The sequence below is a fragment of the Acinonyx jubatus genome, chromosome C1 (assembly GCF_027475565.1).
Source record: "Acinonyx jubatus isolate Ajub_Pintada_27869175 chromosome C1, VMU_Ajub_asm_v1.0, whole genome shotgun sequence".
Classification (NCBI taxonomy): Eukaryota; Metazoa; Chordata; class Mammalia; order Carnivora; family Felidae; genus Acinonyx; species Acinonyx jubatus.
The window spans coordinates 186,200,953-186,220,224 of record NC_069381.1 but is presented as its reverse complement, the minus strand read 5'-3'; the positions used below and the strand labels follow the sequence as shown (position 1 = coordinate 186,220,224).

General features: G+C 37.1%; 1 protein-coding gene across 9 annotated transcripts in view; it reads left to right on the top strand.

Moving 5' to 3' along the window:
- RAPH1 (Ras association (RalGDS/AF-6) and pleckstrin homology domains 1) overlaps window positions 1–19,272 on the top strand; it is a 153,861-nt gene that overhangs the window by 72,641 nt on the left and 61,948 nt on the right. For all 9 annotated transcript variants that reach the window (XM_053215610.1, XM_053215609.1, XM_053215605.1 and 6 more), the window contains 6 exons: window positions 819–940; window positions 2,134–2,199; window positions 4,503–4,646; window positions 5,515–5,625; window positions 14,939–15,037; window positions 16,065–16,185. In XM_053215610.1, the coding sequence (XP_053071585.1) occupies window positions 819–940; window positions 2,134–2,199; window positions 4,503–4,646; window positions 5,515–5,625; window positions 14,939–15,037; window positions 16,065–16,185 (663 nt within the window). The remainder of the gene's footprint in view (window positions 1–818; window positions 941–2,133; window positions 2,200–4,502; window positions 4,647–5,514; window positions 5,626–14,938; window positions 15,038–16,064; window positions 16,186–19,272) is intronic.

Below are 19,272 nucleotides of genomic sequence, written 5' to 3'. Positions count from 1 at the left end.
AAATGTTAATCTAATAATGGCATTACAATGTATAAAGCAAAAGTTGACAGAACTACCAGGAGAAATTCACAAGTCATCCTTTGTAGTAGAACTTTTTCACCTAAGAATCGCTTCAGTGATCAGCATAATCAAGCAGACAAAAAAGGATATAGGAGATTTGAAAAATAAGTTTGATCTAATAGACATATTAAGAACACTAATAACAGGACAGTGTGCGTTCTTTTCAAGCAGAGATGGAATATTTTCAAAAACTGATTCAAATGTCAGTCCATAAGCACCTGAAAGGAGATTTCAAAAAATCCATATCTAGGATGTGTTCCTTGAACATGGGTTAATATATAAGACATGTTCTTTGATTCCTAATTTGGAAATTAGAAAATCCATCTGTTTAAAATTAAAACCAATAGACCAAAGAAGAAAACATCTTGGAAATTTTTTAAATGATAAGAACTAAATACTATTGGGAATACTTAATATAAGAATTTATGAAATGCAGCTAACATGCTGGGGGATTTTGGTGTTTGTTTTTTCAAGGGTGGGATGGCAAAGGCTGAAGGCTGAGGAAGACGCGGAAGACCTAGATTTTAGTGCCAATTCTTCCATGTAGCATCTGTGTGACTTTGCTGAAATCAGTTAACACCACCGGGCACATTTCCTTATATGAAAATAGAGGGAAGACCAGATAATCCCTAAGGGCCAGGGACTATAATGTCAGTTAAAATTGTGTGGTTCCGCTCTGAATTACTTCACAAGGTTGCATACCTTTGATGCAGGTCTGATGAATACTAACAAAATATTGATATTTTATCTTGGGACAGAGAGAATCTTTGAAGACCATGAAAACTTGGTTGAAAATCTTCTTAATTGGACAAGAGATAGCCAAAACAAGCTTATATTTATGGAACGTATAGAAAAATATGCACTTTTCAAAAACCCACAGGTGAGACTGAATAACTTACAGAAGCCATGATTTCTAAATGTTCACCTTACATTATTCTATTACTTTTAAGTTAATAGAGTTTAAAACAAAAAACAAAAAACTGACAACCACCTGGTTGGAGCATTGTGGTTGCAAAACCTCATGGGAGCATTCACTACTGCTGAAGTGGAAGGTCTGCTGGGGCCCTGGTGTCAGGCCTCAAAGAGGCTACCAGTCTCACAGAGCCAGATGGGGTGAGCCTTTGGGGCATCAGAAGGAACTCCAGGGAGATACCAGGTTTCTCCTCTTTGTAATCCAGAGCTGTTGAACTCAGCTGTTTATTTGGTGAGCTTCTCATCTATCAAAGAAAAGTACTTTCATATTTAAATTCTCTACTTCCTCCATTTATCCAGTTGACACTTTATTTTGACTTTTTAAAAAATCTCAATAACCTTGATTATAAATGATTCTACCTTCTAGTTTAAGTTACCTTGATTTATTTGGCATCTTTGCTTATTTCAGAATGTTTAATACTTCCTAACACAAATATTTTATAAAAATCAGTAGGTAAGAGAAAACAACTCCACTATAAAAGGAAGTAATGAAAAATGGTTGCAGTGTTAAAAGTATTAAATAATTATCCTTCAGACAGCTTAATCATGATACATTTTTACCAGATATTTTTAGTGAACAGTACACATTTGGGAATATTAATAGATCCTTTTATACGTGATTATGAAAAAGTTTAGAATTAGAATTCAGATTTTAGTTGAGTCAAGCAAATGATATAATGATAAGTCTCAGAGAATTGAGAATTTCTTCTCTTAAAGCCAGAACACAAATTAAAATTTTTGTATCTGGATCACTTAAGCTTAGCATATTTTAAGGAAATTTGCCTTACTCTACTAAATTTGTAAACCTTTCAGGTCCTTTCATCAGTTGTTGAAAACATTTGCCATCTGTTACATGTGATATCACCTCCGGATTTGGGGCAGGGCTGTTTATGGAATAGTTCAAGATATTGGGGAAAATGAGGAGGAGGAGGCATTTTAGCCCTGATGCTCATGCACCAGTTACTTTTCAGAGCAGTATTCCTCTCATTCTATACAAGAAGACACAATTGTGAAATCTCTAGAAGAAATCATATATGCACCTGTCCCAAGGGAATAATAGGGTGGGTTTATTCCTTAACTTTCATCTATTTATTTTTCCAGAATTATCTTCTGGGGAAGAAGGAAACCGCTGAGATGGCAGATAGAAATAAAGAAGTGCTGTTGGAGGTATGACTCTTCACTCCCCTCACCGTCTTTTTTCCTGCACATTAAAATATTAAAATACTAAGCACCTTTTTTGAAGTTGAGTATATCAATGCTATATATTCATAATTGCACTTGCAACTAGAGAAGCCTATATTCCTCCATATCCTGAGGGGGAGAATTCAACTATGTGACTGTTAGGCCACTGAAGAACCTCTTAAAATCTGTTATTTTGCCAAGTAATATATCAGTGGACTAAAAAGGAGTCATGAGCTGTTAGAAGCAGACAGGTGGGGAAAAAAGACTAGTCAATGAAGGACATGACTGTGGCGTTTTATCTATTTACCCAAAGAGAAATTTGAATATACTTAGTTATTTACGGAATACTTCAAGCCTTACCTTTATATAATTCAAATAATTTTATAAATCATGATCTTTTAAGATGTACACATATATACATACATACACACACATGCACACACACATACATATGCTCCAATGTTAATAAAATAAATTCAAACATAATTCAGTTTTTTGTTTTTTGGCCTTTGCTGATTTTAGAGAACTAAAATCAAAGAAGTTAGTATATTTCAAAACCAGAATAAACTTAGTTAGCAAAAAGGCAATTAGGAAAATGAAGATCAACACTCACCTTTTCATAGTAATACTAGTTACAATTAAAAATCCTCTTTAGGGCACCTGGGTGGCTCAGTCGTTTAAGCGTCTGACTTCAGCTCAGGTCACGATCTCGCGGTCCGTGAGTTCGAGCCCCGTGTCGGGCTCTGGGCTGATGGCTCAGAGCCTGGAGCCTGCTTCCGATTCTGTGTCTCCCTCTCTCTCTGCCCCTCCCCCATTCATGCTCTGTCTGTCTCTGTCTCAAAAATAAATAAACGTTAAAAAAAAAATCCTCTTTATAATTCCTGATTTCTCTGTACTTGGAGAAGAGAGAAATTAATTTAGGTTCAAAATATTCTATGTTAATATTTAGTAAGGATTTCTATTTTTCTCTTACCAAATACATAACTGATTTTTTAATTACATTTTTATCTAATATAGACATTAGAATTCATAATTTTGAGTTTACATTGTTTTCAGCCTAGTTTTAAATCTTTAGAAAATTGGGGCGCCTGGGTGGCTCAGTCGGTTAAGCGTCCGACTGCAACTCAGGTCACGATCTCGCGGTCCATGAGTTCGAGCCCCTCGTCGGGCTCTGGGCTGATGGCTCAGAGCCTGGAGCCTGCTTCCAGTTCTGTGTCTCCCTCTGTCTCTGCCCCTCCCCCGTTCATGCTGTCTGTCTGTCTCTGTCTCAAAAATAAATAAAACGTTAAAAAAAATAAAATAAAATAAATCTTTAGAAAATAAATGACCTCTTTGTTTTAGAATCATATAAATTGATAATTTTTAAATTGTGAATTTTAATTTATCACTTAGCAGGTTGCTTTCTTTTAAAATTTAGTTTGACAGCTAGTCAAAATGTGTTGTTAATTTGGAGAAAAAATAAAATCTAATGCTTATGTTAGCTCTGAGACTTTTATTAAATTTAGTGTTATACTAATTTACTAAATTTAGTGTTACAGTGTAAATGCTGTTTACAGATGCATTTAAATCCTGTTACATGCAGCTCAGTTGACAGTTCAGCTTACTTTCTTCAAAACAGTGTTAGGTAGGGACACCTGGGTGGCTCAGTTGGTTGAGCATCTGACTCTTGATTTTTGACTCAGGTCATGATCTCAGAGTCATAGGATGGAGCCCTGAGTCAGGCTCCACCCTGAGCATGGATCCTGCTTAAGATTCTTTCTCTCCCTCTACCCCTCTCACCCGCACCTGCATACCCATGTTCACTCGTGTGCGCGCTCTCTCTCTCTCTCTAAGTTAAAAAAAAAAGGGGGTGGTGCCTGGGTGGCTCACTCGGTTAATTAAACGTTCAACTTTGGCTCAGGTCATGATCTCATGGACTGTGAGTTTAAGCCCCATGTCAGGCTCTGTGCTGACATCTTAAAGCCTGGAGCCTGCTTCAGATCCTGTGTTTCCCGCTCTCTCTGCCCCTCCCCTACTCCCACTCTGTCTTTATCTCAAAAATAAACATTAAAAAAAAAATTTTTTTTTAAGTGTCAGGTGAAAGTTCATAGGGATAGCCATAGTTGTTTCACAATAAATCTACATGATGTTTAGAATAGGATGTTCTAACTGAGGTAAAATTAGCAATGTGGTTTTACTACAAAGCCATTTTGGTTTAATTATAGTATCATGGATTTTACAGGCTAAACACAGTTTTGTTTTGAGAATCAAAAGATCACATGTCTTTCCAAATCATCTTCTTATTTTAGGAATGTTTTTGTGGAAGTTCTGTAACTGTACCAGAAATTGAAGGAGTCCTGTGGCTGAAAGATGATGGTAAAAAGTCCTGGAAAAAGCGTTATTTTCTCTTGCGAGCATCTGGTATCTACTATGTCCCTAAAGGAAAAGCAAAGGTGTGTCCCTTCTGTTGGCTTTTGAGCTTCCTCATTATGGCAATTGATTTTAATCTGCAGTGAGTATGCTGACAGGGTGAATCCAGGCTCTGATGGTTTCAACTCTTGTAGGACACACAGGATACTGCTTTGTTTATTGATCTGTTATAAAGAAAAAGACCCCTGAAAGTGGTCACACTTTGGTCATTCATTGGGCCCATCTCAATTATCTTGTCACATTTGAAATCATACTGTTATTTAGTATTTTTGGAACTTCTGTCAGAGTAGGTTTTGCTTGTTATTGTTTGGGGAGAATAGATTTTTGGGATTATAGGCATTTCAGCCTCACTGGGATAATATGCTCCTGCTGAGGGCCCGTTTGGTAGCTGTCACTTCTCTGCTTACTAGGGACCAGCACTGTTTTAAACTCTTTACAGCATCATCTTATCCAGTCTTAACCACCATCCTAAGAAGTATATTTTGTTGCCTCTATTTAAGGTGAGGAAACGCTGACTTAAGAATCATTGTACTTGAGATATGCATTACAAGCACTGAACTACACGATTCTTTATTTTTTTCCAGAGCTCTGTTATACTATGTTGTATTTAATATACTATATTATATTTAAAGTCTCTTTAAAATGCCACCCTTTCCAAGTAAGTGTATTCATTGTGAATGGCAGGCAGTAAGTGAAATGGACTGCCTTTTTGTTGCATTATGGATAAAAGAAGGAACATTTATAGAGAATCTCACTGTCTTGTTATCTACAAAATATCACTATTTCCACTAAGCAAAGTTTTTATTCTCCACCAGAAACTGTTAACCAAGTATGATATTTGCTTCTTTATACATTATTGTTCATTCAGTCTTTTGGGTGTTTTTATCTTAGGTCTCTCGAGAACTGGTGTGCTTTCTCCAACTGGATCATGTCAATGTTTATTATGGACAGGACTATCGGAACAAATACAAAGCACCCACAGATTATTGTCTGGTGCTAAAGGTAAGCATGTTTCTCTTTTTAGGAATTAAAAAAAAAATGTAATGTTTATTCTTAGAGAGAGAGAGAGAGAGAGGGGAGGGGCAGAGAAAGAGGGGGACACAGGATCCGAAGCAGGCTCCAGACTCTGAGCTGTCAGCACAGAGCCCGACATAGGGCTCAAACTCATGAACCGCGAGATCATGACCTGAGCTGAGGTTGAATGTTTAACCAACTGATCCACCCAGGCACCCCTCTTTTTAGGAATTTTAATTGATGTTAGACATAGAGCTAGTTATTGGACATTTTAGAATCGTTTATATCTCTATTAAGTATACTATTTTTGCCTTCTCTTTAAGTTTTGAAGAGAATAGTGAAGGATGGTAAGGAAAAGAAGTATATGCTTAAACCACAGCTGACCACTAACTCAATAGCCCTAATTAGATTGATGTTGCTAAGAAATGGATACTGTATAAGCTTTGGGTCAGAATATACAAAATATTTAAATTTTACATTTGAGATTTTTATCTAAAAGCAGGCTAATTTTAGGAAACTTAGATCAAAGCCAAAAGTGGGAAATAGGTATTTTGTGTTTTAGTTCTTTTCCTGTATTTACCCAGCAGAACCATCAGGGGGCAATGTGCCCAATTTCAAAGTGGACTGGCTCATATCTGGTCCAGAAATGATTTTTGTCACTTTTTCCAGCAAACCATAGCCCTGATAGCCAATGCATATATTATGACCCATCTGAGCTGTTTTTAGTGAGTTTCTTCCCTCTTTTCTCCAAACTTTTGAGCTTCTCACACGGACTATAACTGTGCTTTTGAGAACGGATATTTTTAGTGCATTTTTAGTAGTCTTTGGAACACTGATAAAGAAAACATTTAAAAATTCAAGATAGGGGCACCTGGGTAGCTCAGTTGGTTAAACATCCAACTTCAGCTCAGGTCATGATCTCATAGCTCGTGGGTTCAAGCCCCAGGTCGGGCTCTGTGCTGACAGCTCAGAGCCTGGAGCCTACTTCAGATTTTGTGTCTCCCTCTCTCTCTGCCCCTCCCCTGCTCGCACTCTGTGTGTGTGTGTCTCTCTCTCAAATATAAATAAACATTTAAAAAAATAAAAGTTCAAGATAATTATGGAGATGACTTGAGTTTTCCTCATTGGTTCCATCTTAGTTACCTTTTGGGTAACTACTTACGTCTACATGTTTATGTCATTGATTTTTCTTTTCTCTGAGAATTGTCAGTTGAGTTTGGGGGTAGAGTTTTCATTGCTTTGGTAAAATTAACTGTATTGTAATGGTACCCCTTTATTAAATAATCCTTTCCTGGAGAATACCACTGTATCATTTAGGTTATAGCAACAAATAATTTTTTAAAGGTCATTACAAAGTAGCTCAATCCAGTAGTTTTCAAAATAAAGTCCAAGCTCCCTGGGAGTCCCTGAAACTCTGTCAAGGGGCCTGTGGTGTCAAAATTACTATTCCGGTAATGCTGAGATGTTATTTGTCTTTTACACTCTCATTCTCTCACAAATGTATTGTGGAGTTTTCTAAGAGATTACATGACATGTGATGATAATTTTGCTGTCTTAGGTAATGGAACATATATTTGTATACTTTTGTATTTTAATTTTTCTCAGTTTTAATTTCTTATAAGGTAAGTATCAGTAGACCTAACCCATATAAGTGAAAGTTATTTAGGGGTCTCATAACATGAAGACAGTAAGAGTTGGTTATTTCAAGGAGTCAGGGTTGTAAGAACCGAAATTTCTTCCTTCTTTCCCTATTCCATCTTCTGCCTTATCAGCTTATCCTCAGGCTGGCTTACTTCACAGGTACAGATGACCACTGTAGTTCTAGGCATCACTTGGATGATAGATCCATGATGCAGTGGATCTAGAAAAATCCAGCAGCAGAAGAGGGACTATTACTCCCTGTATTTGTCTAAGAGTGAGGAAATACTTCCCAGGAGCTACCAACAGTCCTTCTCTTGAGAATCATTGGCCTGAGGACATGCGTACCTTTTTTTTTTTTTAATTATTTTTTAAATTGAAGCACAATTATCAGATGGTGTTTTAATACTTTCAGGTGTACAATATAATTCAATAATTTATACATTTCTTCTTGCTCATTAAGAAGAATGTACTCTTAATCCTCTTTATTTCTCCTGTCCCCCCACCCATGCCCCCTTAACCACCAGTTCTATGTATTTAAGAGTCTGTTTTTGTCTTTTTTTGTTTGTTCATTTGTTTCTTAAATTTCACATATGAGTGAAATCCTATGCTGTTTGTCTTTCTCTGACTTATTTCACTTAGCACTATACTCTCTATGTTCATTCATGTTGCAAATGGCAAGATCTCATTATTTTATGGCTGAGGAATACTCCTCTGGGTGTGTGTGTGTGTATGTGTGTGTATGTACACACACCATGTCTTATTTATCCATTCATCTATCAGTGGACATTTGGGTTGCTTCCATAATTTGGCTATTGTATATATTGTTACAGTAAACATAAGGGTGCATGTATTTTTTTGAATTAGTGTTTTTGTTTTCTTTGGGTAAATACCCAGTAGCAAAATTACTGTATCATATGGTAATTCTATTTTTAATTTTGAGGGGAAATTCCATACTGTTTTCCATAGTGGCTGCACCAGTTTGCATTCCCACCAACAGTGCACAAAGGTTCCTTTTTCTCTATATCCTAACACTGGCTATATCATATGTTTTCGATTTTAGCCATTCTCACAGTTGTAAAGTGATATCTCATTATGGTTTTAATTTGCGTTTCCCTGATGATGAGTGATGTTGAGCATCTTCTGTGTCTGTTGGCCATATGTATGTCTTATTTGGAAAAATTCTGTTCAGATCCTCTGCTCATTTTTTGATCAGATTATTTGTCTTTTTGGGTATTGAGTTGTGTAAATTCTTTATATACTTTGGATATTAACCCCTTATTTGACACATCATTGGCAAATATCGTCTCCCATTTGTAGGTTGTCCTTTTGTTGATGATTTCCTTTGCTGTGCAGAAGCTTTTTATATTGGTGTGGTCCCAATAGTTTGTTTTTTTTTATAATTTTTTTTAACATTTATTCATTTTGTGGGGTAGGGGCAGAGAGAAAGGGAGACAGAATTAGAAGCAGGCTCCAGGCTCTGAGCTGTCAGCACAGAGCCTGACATGGGGCTCGAGCTCACAAGCTGTGAGATCATGACCTGAGCTGAAGTTGGATGCTTAACCGACTAGCCACAAGGGTTTATTTTTTTTCTTTTATTTTCCTTGCCTGAGGAGACATACTCATAAATATGTTGCTAGAGCTGATGTCCAAGAGATTACTGCCTGTGTTTTCTTTTAGGAGTTTTATGGTTTTCAGGTCTCACATTTAGGTCTTTAATCCATTTTGAGTTTATTATTGTGTATGGTGTAAGAAAGTGGCCCAGTTTTATTCTTTTACATGTAGCTGTTCAGTTTTCCCATCACCATTTGTTGAAAAGACTGTCTTTTCCCCATTGTATATTCTTGCCTCTTTTGGCATAAATTAACCATATAAGCATGGGTTTCTTTCTGAATTTTATATTCTGTTCCATTGATCTATGTGTCCTTTATTTGTGCCAGTAATACTGTTTGATTACTACAGGTTTGTAGTATATCTTCAAATCTGAGATTATGATACTTCCAGCTTCATTGTTCTTTTTCAAGATTGCTTTGGCTATTTTTGGTCTTCTGTGGTTTCATACAAATTTTAGTATTATTTGTTCTAGTTACATGAAAAATGCTGTTAGTATTTTGATAGCAATTGCATTAAAGCTATAGGTTGCTTTGGGTAATATGGGCGTTGTAAGATTTGTTCTCCCAATCCATGAGATTGGACTGTCTTCCCATTTCTTTGTGTCATCTTCCATTTCTTTATCAGTGTTTTATAGTTCTCGTAGTACAGGTCTTTCCTTGGTTATGTTAATTCCATTATTTTTGGCTTAGCCTAATCAGAATGCACATCCTAAGATGAGGGATTGACAGACTTCCAAACAAAATTGAGGCTCTTTCAGAAAAGAAGTAGGGGAGAAGAAATAGCTGTGAGGAAGGCAACAAACAGTGTCTCTTACAGCCAAAATTAATTATGACCACTATTATTTTAATCCCTTTTGCAGCTCACAGAATTCTTAGGTCAGGAATATTTTTGTTCAGAGGAGTTGTTCGCTAGCTTATATAGTAATTTATGTACTTCATATTTGCTTTTAGTGAAGTGTAGGTTAAGCTGAATTCATATATTTATATTGCCTACCTATTTATATCTAAAAATGTTCAAGGTACTGAAATAAACCATACCGCTAGGCACAAATAGTAGTAAAAATAATGGCTGTCATTTATCGAAGAACTCTAGGGCAGCAGACACTGCGCTAGAAGCACTGCATGACAGTGTCACACAGATCTGTTCTAGAGTCCCCATTTTTCAGATATGGAAACTGAGGTTTAGAGGGATCAATGTTCTTGAGATGACACAACTGTTAGTATTTAAGACCTGCCTTTTTTTTCCTGCAAAGTCTGTACTAGATTTTGCCTATGTAAGTATTTTTATTCTTGGGCATATGAGTTCTAACAAACCCAAAAATGCTGCCACACAGGATCTACACAAATGTAAATATTTATAGGGTCTGATTCTACTTATCACCTTTGGGCTATAATGACTGAGTCAGTTCTTCCAGTAAAATGCAGGATACAGGAAATATAATACACACTTGTAGAAAGTAATAAAGCACATTGTTTAGTAACTAGTTTATTTTTTTATTTTTTTAATGTTCATTTATTTTTAAGAGAGAGACACAGAGTATGAGCAGGGAGGGGCAGAGAGGGAGACACAGAATCCAAGGCAGGCTCCAGCCTCCGAGCTGTCAGCACAGACCCAGATGTGGGGCTCAAACCCATGAAACATGAGATTATGACCTGAGCAGAAGTCCAATGCTTAACTGAATGAGCCACCCAGGCGCCCCTTAGTAATTAGTTGTTGTTTTTTTTTTTTAATGTTTATTTATTTTTGAGAGAGACAGAGACAGAATGCAAGTGGGTTGGGGCAGAGAGGGGGGGAGACACAGAATCTGAAGGAGGCTCCAGGCTCCGAGCTGTCAGCACAGAGCCTGATGCGGGGCTCGAACTCACAAGCTGTGAGATCATGATGTGAGCTGAAGTCGGACGCTCAACCAACTGAGCTACCCAGGCGCCCCAGCAATTAGTTTTTTTAAAGGTATTAATAAAAATGATGGGAAGAGTTTGCTCATGAAATATGACAATGAGGGAATAAATAGGACATACGTTATCTATTATCTGAAAGAGCTCCGTACATGTTGGATACATGTGTATGCGTGTATATACGTTACTTAAAGGAAACTTACATTTCTAAAATACATATACCATGGTAATTGTTGGAATATAGCTCATCTTACCCAGGTCTAAATGTTTATTCCTAAAGAAATGAGGCAAAGTAATTTATTTTAGTATGTTAGGTAAGAAGGAAAAAATGGTTAATATTTAGAGGTGGAATATGAAAATGAACTTCAAACACCATTATTAAAAGAAAGTTGTTATATGATAAAGGTGGAAGTAGTAGGATTGAGTGTTATGTATTTTGTTTTTTAACTTCTTACATGTTAGTGAGAGAATTAATTTTCAAGCCTATTTGTGTTTCCAAAGTAATAAATGGGTAGTATATATTCATTGGTTTTCCTTTGGCACTTGGACTGTGATTTTAGAGCATTACTTTTACTTAGTTTTAAGAATTACCTGTCTCGGGGCACCTGGGTGGCTCAGTCGGTTCAGCATCCAACTGGTTCAGGTCATGATCTCACGGTTTGTGAGTTCGAGCCTTGTGTCGGGCTCTGCTGACAGCCTGGAGCCTGCTTCAGATTCTGTGTCTCCCTCTCTCTGACCCTCCCCCATTCATGCTGTCTTTCTGTCTCTCTTAAAAATAAATAATCATAAAAAAAAAAAAGAATTACCTATCTGAATCGAATTTTTGGCATAAACAGAGAAAATTAATCTGATAGTACAATAGTAATCCGGAATTTCCTACTGTATTCTTAAATATTTTTATTTAATTCTCACATTTTTCCTTTGTTTTTTTTTTTAAGTGTATTCATTTTTATTTTGAGAGAGAGAGAGAGCAGGGGAGGGGCAGAGCGAGAGGGAGAGAGAGAATCCCAAGCAAATTCCATGCTCTTAGTTAGCACAGAGCTCAGTGCAGGTCTCAAACCCATGAACTGTGAGATCATGACATGAGCTGAAATCAAAAGCTGGAAGCTTAATGGACTGAGCCACCCAGGCACCCCTCAGATTTTGTCCTTTATGAGAGAATGCAAACTTTCCAAATCCACATCATTTTAAAGATGAAATGATAAAATAGCTGTTAATTTGTTTAGGGGAACAATTTGATTATATATATATATTTTTTTTCTTTGCAATCTTTAAGAATCTAAATGTTAAGCTTTTGGTTTTTGACAAAGAATGTTTCCTCCACACTTGCTCCTAGCTCTTGTGTGATGTTTACAGTGGTGGAATGTTAATGGGGGAAAAAGAGGAGAGAGGCATCATTTTTTGGAAGAAGATATCACCACTAATAAGACAGAAGTATGACATTATAATTAAAGGTACAGGCCCTGGAATGGATGGCATGGTTTCAAATCCTAGTTCTTTCACTAATAAGCATGAATATGTGAGCAATTTGGAGTAATGAGCCTCAGTTTCTCTTCATTTGGTGAAGATAGTAATATGTAACTCATTAGGTTTTCCTGAGGAGGGAATGCACTAATTAATATATGTGACATATTTAGCATAATGCCTGGTATGTACTAAGTGCTCAATAAATGCCACTTTATATCTCTACACCCAACATAGGTCTCAAGAGCCCCATGACTCCTGATCAAGAGTCCCATGCTCTATCAGCTGACCCACCCGGGCACCCCAATAAATGCCAGTTTTAAGAAAATAATATTTTGGTGGAACAGGCAACTGCCTGAGGTATTATTGCGGAGCCTGGGTGACTGTAATGAAGGCTATAGAAGGATTGTCTCTATTACGTGGGAAGTTAGAAAAGAGAAGTTATGAGGTCCAAAAATGAACTTTAAACTAGCAGGTAATCTACAGATACTCAAATAATCATATCCATAGTATTCTTCAGGGTGTTATATGGATTCCCAGGTTAGAGAAATGAGAGGATGGAGGATTGTTTCTCTTTGATTTTCTCTGATATTTTATTGATAAAAATACTCCCTTAATGTAGAGAATGAGTAGAACACAAACGCTCAGGCAGGGCCACTGCTGCAGTTGAATGCCCATGCGTGGTAGGTAGCCCTGCTCTCGGGAAATGGAAGGAATCGGTCAAGAATGGTTTGTGAATCACCATAGAGGGGGTGGTGGTAAAGGCTGAGTGCCACCTTGTAGACCTTTGTTCAGATGTCCACGCCGTGTCCTGTAGGCAGTGCCTGAGTGAAGCAGGAGATGGAGAACAGCTACTCTTCAAGAGCTAGCTGGCAATACTGAAAAAAGCTCTTTTTCAGTCATCCCATTGTATCTTTTTTTTTTTTGTTAATGTTCATTTTTGAGAGACAGAGACAGAGTGAGGGGGGAAGGGCAGAGAGAGAGGGAGACACAGAATCCAAAGCAGGTTCCAGGCTCTTGAGCTGTAAGCACCGAGCCCGATGTGGGGCTCAAATTCATGAACTGCGAGATCATGACCTGAGCTGAAGTTGGACGTCTAACCGACTGAGCCACCTAAGCGCCCCATCCCATTTTATCTTCTGCATGGACTGTGACTTCTTCTGTTTTGCTCACAGTATATCCCAACACCTACTTAAAGATTTGGCTAACAGTTCTTAATATTTCTGTTACATGAATGAATGAGATAGAATTCTTCTTTCTTGTATGGAAAATACATCTCCTCTACCTGTCCTTTACTTTTTCAAGATTGCTATGGTGGTTTATTATAATGTAATTTAATAAGGATGAGGAAATATATGCCAAGAGAAGGCCGTGGAACCTATAGAATTAGGAGAGAAAACTGTTAAGTATTGTTTTGCTAACCTCTTTTTGCTGAGGACTTATTGTTTAAAACTTTGACTATAGCCTTTAGTAACTAAATTGGTTTTGGTATTAAATGTTTTATTATAGGAGCTGAGATTTCTAAAGCAATGCATAGAATAAAATAAATGGATTTAAATTCCTCACACTGTAGACCAGAGAGATGGATCTTTTTTTTCTTTTGAGAGAGAGAGAGGAAGAGAGAGACTGATGTGCATGGGGGGAGGGGGAAAGGGAGAAAGAGAATCCCTAGCGGAGAGTCCTTTGTGGGGGCTTGATCCCACAACCGTGAAATCATGACCTGAGCCAAAATTTAGAGTCAGATGCTCAACCAACTTATTTTATTGATCTCATGGATTCCCACAACAAATGTGGTTAGAGAATCTTTAAAGCCTCTCATAATTGAACATAATTGTAAATATTTCTCCAGGTAAAATATAGCCATTTCAAAGTTTTTTCAGAATAACTGAAAAAAGAAGTAATAAATTAACAACCATTACATCCAGACCAAGTGTGATTTGGGGCTTTTCTTTCCAGTTTGTGGCCCAGTAGAGTTAAAATACCTTCAGTCCATTCTAGCACTTGCATTGTGTAGTTGGTCTGGTCAGTCATCTCCCATCCTAGCTGCAGCTGAAAAGTACATTGGATTGTGAAAACTCATTCTGATGATGCAGTTGAAAGGCTGCTCATTCCTTGGAGGGTATGTGCTGTGGGTAGAAGGGGTGCAGAGCAGTGCTCAGTCCACAAAGGGGGCACCACTGCACCAGGTGTGAGCACCCACTTCTGTCTTAGGTGCTGTGTCCTGCACTTCACCCACTCCACCCATTGGTTCACCTCCACAGAAGCTCTAGAAGCTTTACCGAAGACGCTCTCATTTGGAGTCTTCTGAACTCATGATTCCAATGGGTTCAAAGTGAAATCAAAATTTTCCCTTTCATAGTCTTACAGATGAAGAGTTATATTGATTTGTTAACCTTGATGGCCTCTGTTTCTCTGAAATACAGAAGGTATTTGGGAATTAGCCATGACATGAAGGTATTTTTTACCTTGCATATATCTTGACCTAAAATTTAACATAAGTTTCTTTGTAGTTTATTTTGTAAAAATACTTATGGGCCATTTTATTTGGCCTTATGCCCACATAAGAGGTTTAAATTATTTTTGGCCATTACTCTAATGGCCTATAACTTGTCAGGGTATGTTTCAGCTTTGATAGAGTTTTTCTTTAGTTCTCCAGGGGACTGAATTAGACTTTGCCTTTAATATTGCAGCACCCACAGATCCAGAAGAAATCTCAGTATATCAAGTACCTTTGTTGTGATGATGTGAGGACCCTGCACCAGTGGGTTAATGGTATTCGCATTGCAAAGGTAGGGTGTTTTTGTTTCTGTTTTGTTTTGTTTTTGGTTTGATGATAGAATATGATGAGGTGTTTCATGTGGTTTTGATTGTCATGACAGTTCTAATCGTTTCATGTTTATGATTTTGTCAGTGTTTTCTGAGTTTTATGTTTGAAATGTCTTCTTTCCTTGGTGAGGAGATAGACATTTAACAGTTGGTATCCATGAAATCATACTGCTGGTAAAAGTGTAGCATCAAAGTGATTTATTTTGGCTCTGGAGAACACATTACATGATTCTTCTGTAGCGGAGTTTAGCCTAAGTCAAAGGAAGTTTTTGAGAATTAAATTGCTTCAAGGTGGGAGTAGGGGGATGAATAAGCAGGACACCAGATTTTTAGGTCAGTGAAAATATTCATACTCTGTAATACTGGAATGGTGAATACATGTCTTTATACATTTCTTCAAACCCCATAGCATGTACAACACCAAGAGTGAACCTAAGGTAAACTATGGACTTTGATTATAAGGTGTTAATGTAGATTCATTGATGGAAACAAATGCACCCTCTGGTGGAGAATGTTGATAAAAGAGAGATGGTGCATGGGTAGTAGCAGGGGCATATGTGAAGTTTCTGTACCTTCCTCTCAATTTTGTTGTGAATCTAAAACTCTTTAAAAAAAGGAAGTTCTTGAAAAAAAATTTTAAGGACATTTTGAAGAAGATTATGCATAATACATGAAGGAATATTTTTGCCCATTAAGTAAAATAAAATTTATTATAGCTATAAAATCAGAGTTGCCTTAGGAATAACAAAAAAAATCTTTATATTGATAAGGAATATGAATGAAGTGTTAATTTATTGGTATCTTTATTAAAATGAAAAATAAGAGTAGATTATAATTTACTGGTAATAAAATAACTTTTGAAGTATTTATAGGTATTAATTTTAATGCAAACTATGAATCAGTAAACAGAAATGCATCCCCCTGTCTTACCTCACCCATCTGTATCATACCCAGTAAAGTTCACGTCACCATTTACTGCCTTCTGTTTAGTATGGGAAACAGCTCTACATGAACTATCAAGAAGCCTTGAAGAGGACAGAGTCGGCTTATGATTGGACTTCCTTATCCAGCTCCAGCATTAAATCAGGATCCAGTTCTTCGAGCATCCCAGGTAGTTTGAAACACTGAAAGCACTATTTACTGCCAATATGAAGATATCTCTATGAACTGATGGCAGACCTGGTTATTTCAGCATGGTTGTTAAAAGCAGAGCTATACCTAATGTCTAAATTATAAAATAAATTTTTTGGTGATTAGAGGGAACAATATCATGGGCTAGATCACAAATGTATTTGAAATGGAACAGCAATGTAGAGTTGTAAATTCAGGAGTGTTGTTATATATTTGTAAAGTTTATTTAAAACTCAGTCATAGTAGGGCACCTGGGTGGCTCCATGAGTTAAGTGACTCTTAGATCTCAGCTCAAGCCATGACTTCATGGTTTCGTAGTTAAAGCCCCACATCGGGCTCCGTGCTGACAGTGTGGAGCCTGTTTGGGATTCTCTCTCTTCCTCTTTCTGCCCCACCCCCTACGCTCAAGTAAATAAATGGGGAAAAAAAAAATCATACTGCCAAAAAACAACTGTTGATTCATACTCATGGGTAGAAAAGTTTCTTGGAGAAAGTCTCCATACTGAGAATCCATGATGAAATTGCCCTCCTTCCCCAGAGGGTTCCTGACATTTCAACAGAGTGGAAATAACTAGAATTAGTTCAGTATCACAGTTAAGGAGGCTGTTTAAGTCATCAAACTTAACTAAAGTTTTCACAGAAAATCAATGATACTCAAAAGGTACTTATTTTCAGATCCCACATCCTTAAAGTATGTGGTGATCACACCTAAAAATGCTTCTTTCCCTTCAAAATATTTCATGAATATGAGTAACTATGTCCTCTAAAAGCAGAATGTTTTTATTTGTTCTTACATATTATGAAAGAAATAATGACTTTAAGAGATATTTGAAAAAAAAAACCTCTCATCATTTATTAGTACAACATATGAGTTAATCTTTTACTGTGTTTTTACCAAGCTATGTGTATATGCTTTAAGAAAATTCTGCTTTTCAGAATCTATTTTACTTTAGGATAAAATAAAAACATGGACTTTTATTTTATGTACTTAAAATAAAATTTTAAGTTTATTTATTTATTTTGAGAGAAACAGACACAATGCAAGTAGGAGGGAGGGAGAGGGAGACAAAGAATCCCAAGCAGGCTCCATGCTGCCAAGTGCAGAGCCTTTCGTGGGAGTAAACTCACGAAACTGGGAGATAGTGACCTGAGCCGAAACCAAGTGTCAGACGCTTAACCCACCTACTTGCCCCAAAATACAGGCTTTTTAAAAAGAAGTATTTGACTAAAAAGTTGTATGACTTTATTTCATCTCTACGAAACAAAATGAGAATGTGTATACACATCCGTTAGTATACATACATATATTTCCTAGTACTGTCCACAGAGAGGGCTAGGAGTGGTGACACCCCAGTGGCAGTGAAAATGCAGAGAGCCTAGATCTTGGTTTTCTAATTCCATTTTCCAGAACAAAAGAACTAGGGCTCTTTGGCAGATGGCTGATTCTAGGGCTGTGGCAGAGAATAAGAGGAGCCTGGAGCAGCTTGTAATGAAGGAAGTGCTCAAAAAACACAGTGATTAGTCTGTGCAAAGGGACACAGGAGCCACCTGAGAGTGTCCAGGGACCAAAGCTGTAACAGTTGGAACAACAAAATAACTAAGATCATAACCCAAATTATAAAATAAACAGCCATCAGTCCATATGGATATAAATTCTTGAATAAATAAATGGGGAAGAGACAGATCTTCTGGATGGAAGAGTTCTAAGTGGTTTGTGCAGACACTCTTCCCTCAAGGAGATGGAGCTTAATTCCCCCCTTAAGTGTGGGTTGGCAGAGTGACTTGCTTGCCAAGAGGATGGTTAGGTGTGGGGGAAGGGGAGTAACTGTACAGTGCAGAAACCTGACAAAAATTAGCTCAGCCAAGTTGTCAAGGTCAGTGTCTTCAGTAATATGTCCTGTTGATAGCATGTACCCTTTACATAATGTGATGAAATTGGCACTTTGCCTCTCTTGGTCTTCTTCCCCAAATTTCATAACTCAATCTAATCAAGAGAAAAGCATCAGACAAAATAATAATTGAGAGACATTCTCTAAAATACGTGACCTGTTACTCCTCAAAACTGTCAAAGTCATCAAAAACAAAGGAAGTCTGAGAAACTGTCATAGGAGACATGACAACTAACTATAAGTGAAGTCCAAAAAAAGCTTGTGGAGTTTAGTTAACAGTGACGTATCCTTGTTGGTTCCTTTATTGTGGCAAATGTACCAGGGTAATGTAGCAACTTAATAATGAGGTAAATTGGGTGCTAGGTGTGCAGGAACTCTGTTAGCTTTGCAACTCTTCTATAAATCTAAAACTCTTGTAAAAATGTTTATTAAAAAGGGAAGACACTTTTGAGACAATGGATTGAGAAAGACAAGGTAAGAATATGTCACAAGTAAGATTTTAGAAAAAGAAATTCAGGGAAAGATTGAGAAAACAGACGCCATAATATATATTTTTTAAATTTATATAGCATCAATGCAGGTTCTTCCACACATTTTATGACATGGTGTGGTGCCTTTTCCTAGTCCAGCATCATCCCTTCTTATACAGTGTGTTAAGTATTATGCAGCCTTGTAAATATAAATTGCAAAATCATGTGCATTCATGCTGAAGAGAGCTCAAGGATTCACATATTCCAGCCTCTTATCTTACAGGCTGTTGTCCTGAATAGCAGTTAAATAGGGACATACGCTATTGAAGTTGCAACTTTTTAAAAAACATTCAGCAATTACACAAGAAACAAGTGTTGGTGAAGTTATGGAGGAAAAAGGAACACTTGTGCATTGTTGGTGGGAATGCAAATTGGTGCATCCACTGTGGAAAACAGTATGGAAGTTCCTCAAAAAATTAAAAATAGAACCAGGAATCACACTACTGGATATTTACCCAAAGAATACAAAAACACTAGTTCAAAAGGATATATGCACCCCTATATTTATGGCAGCATTATTTACAATAACCAAACGGTGGAAGCAGCCCAAAAGTCCATTGATACATGAATGGATAAAGAAGATGTGGTATACACAAGCACACACACGCACACATAATGGAATATTATTTGGTCATAAAAAATGAAATC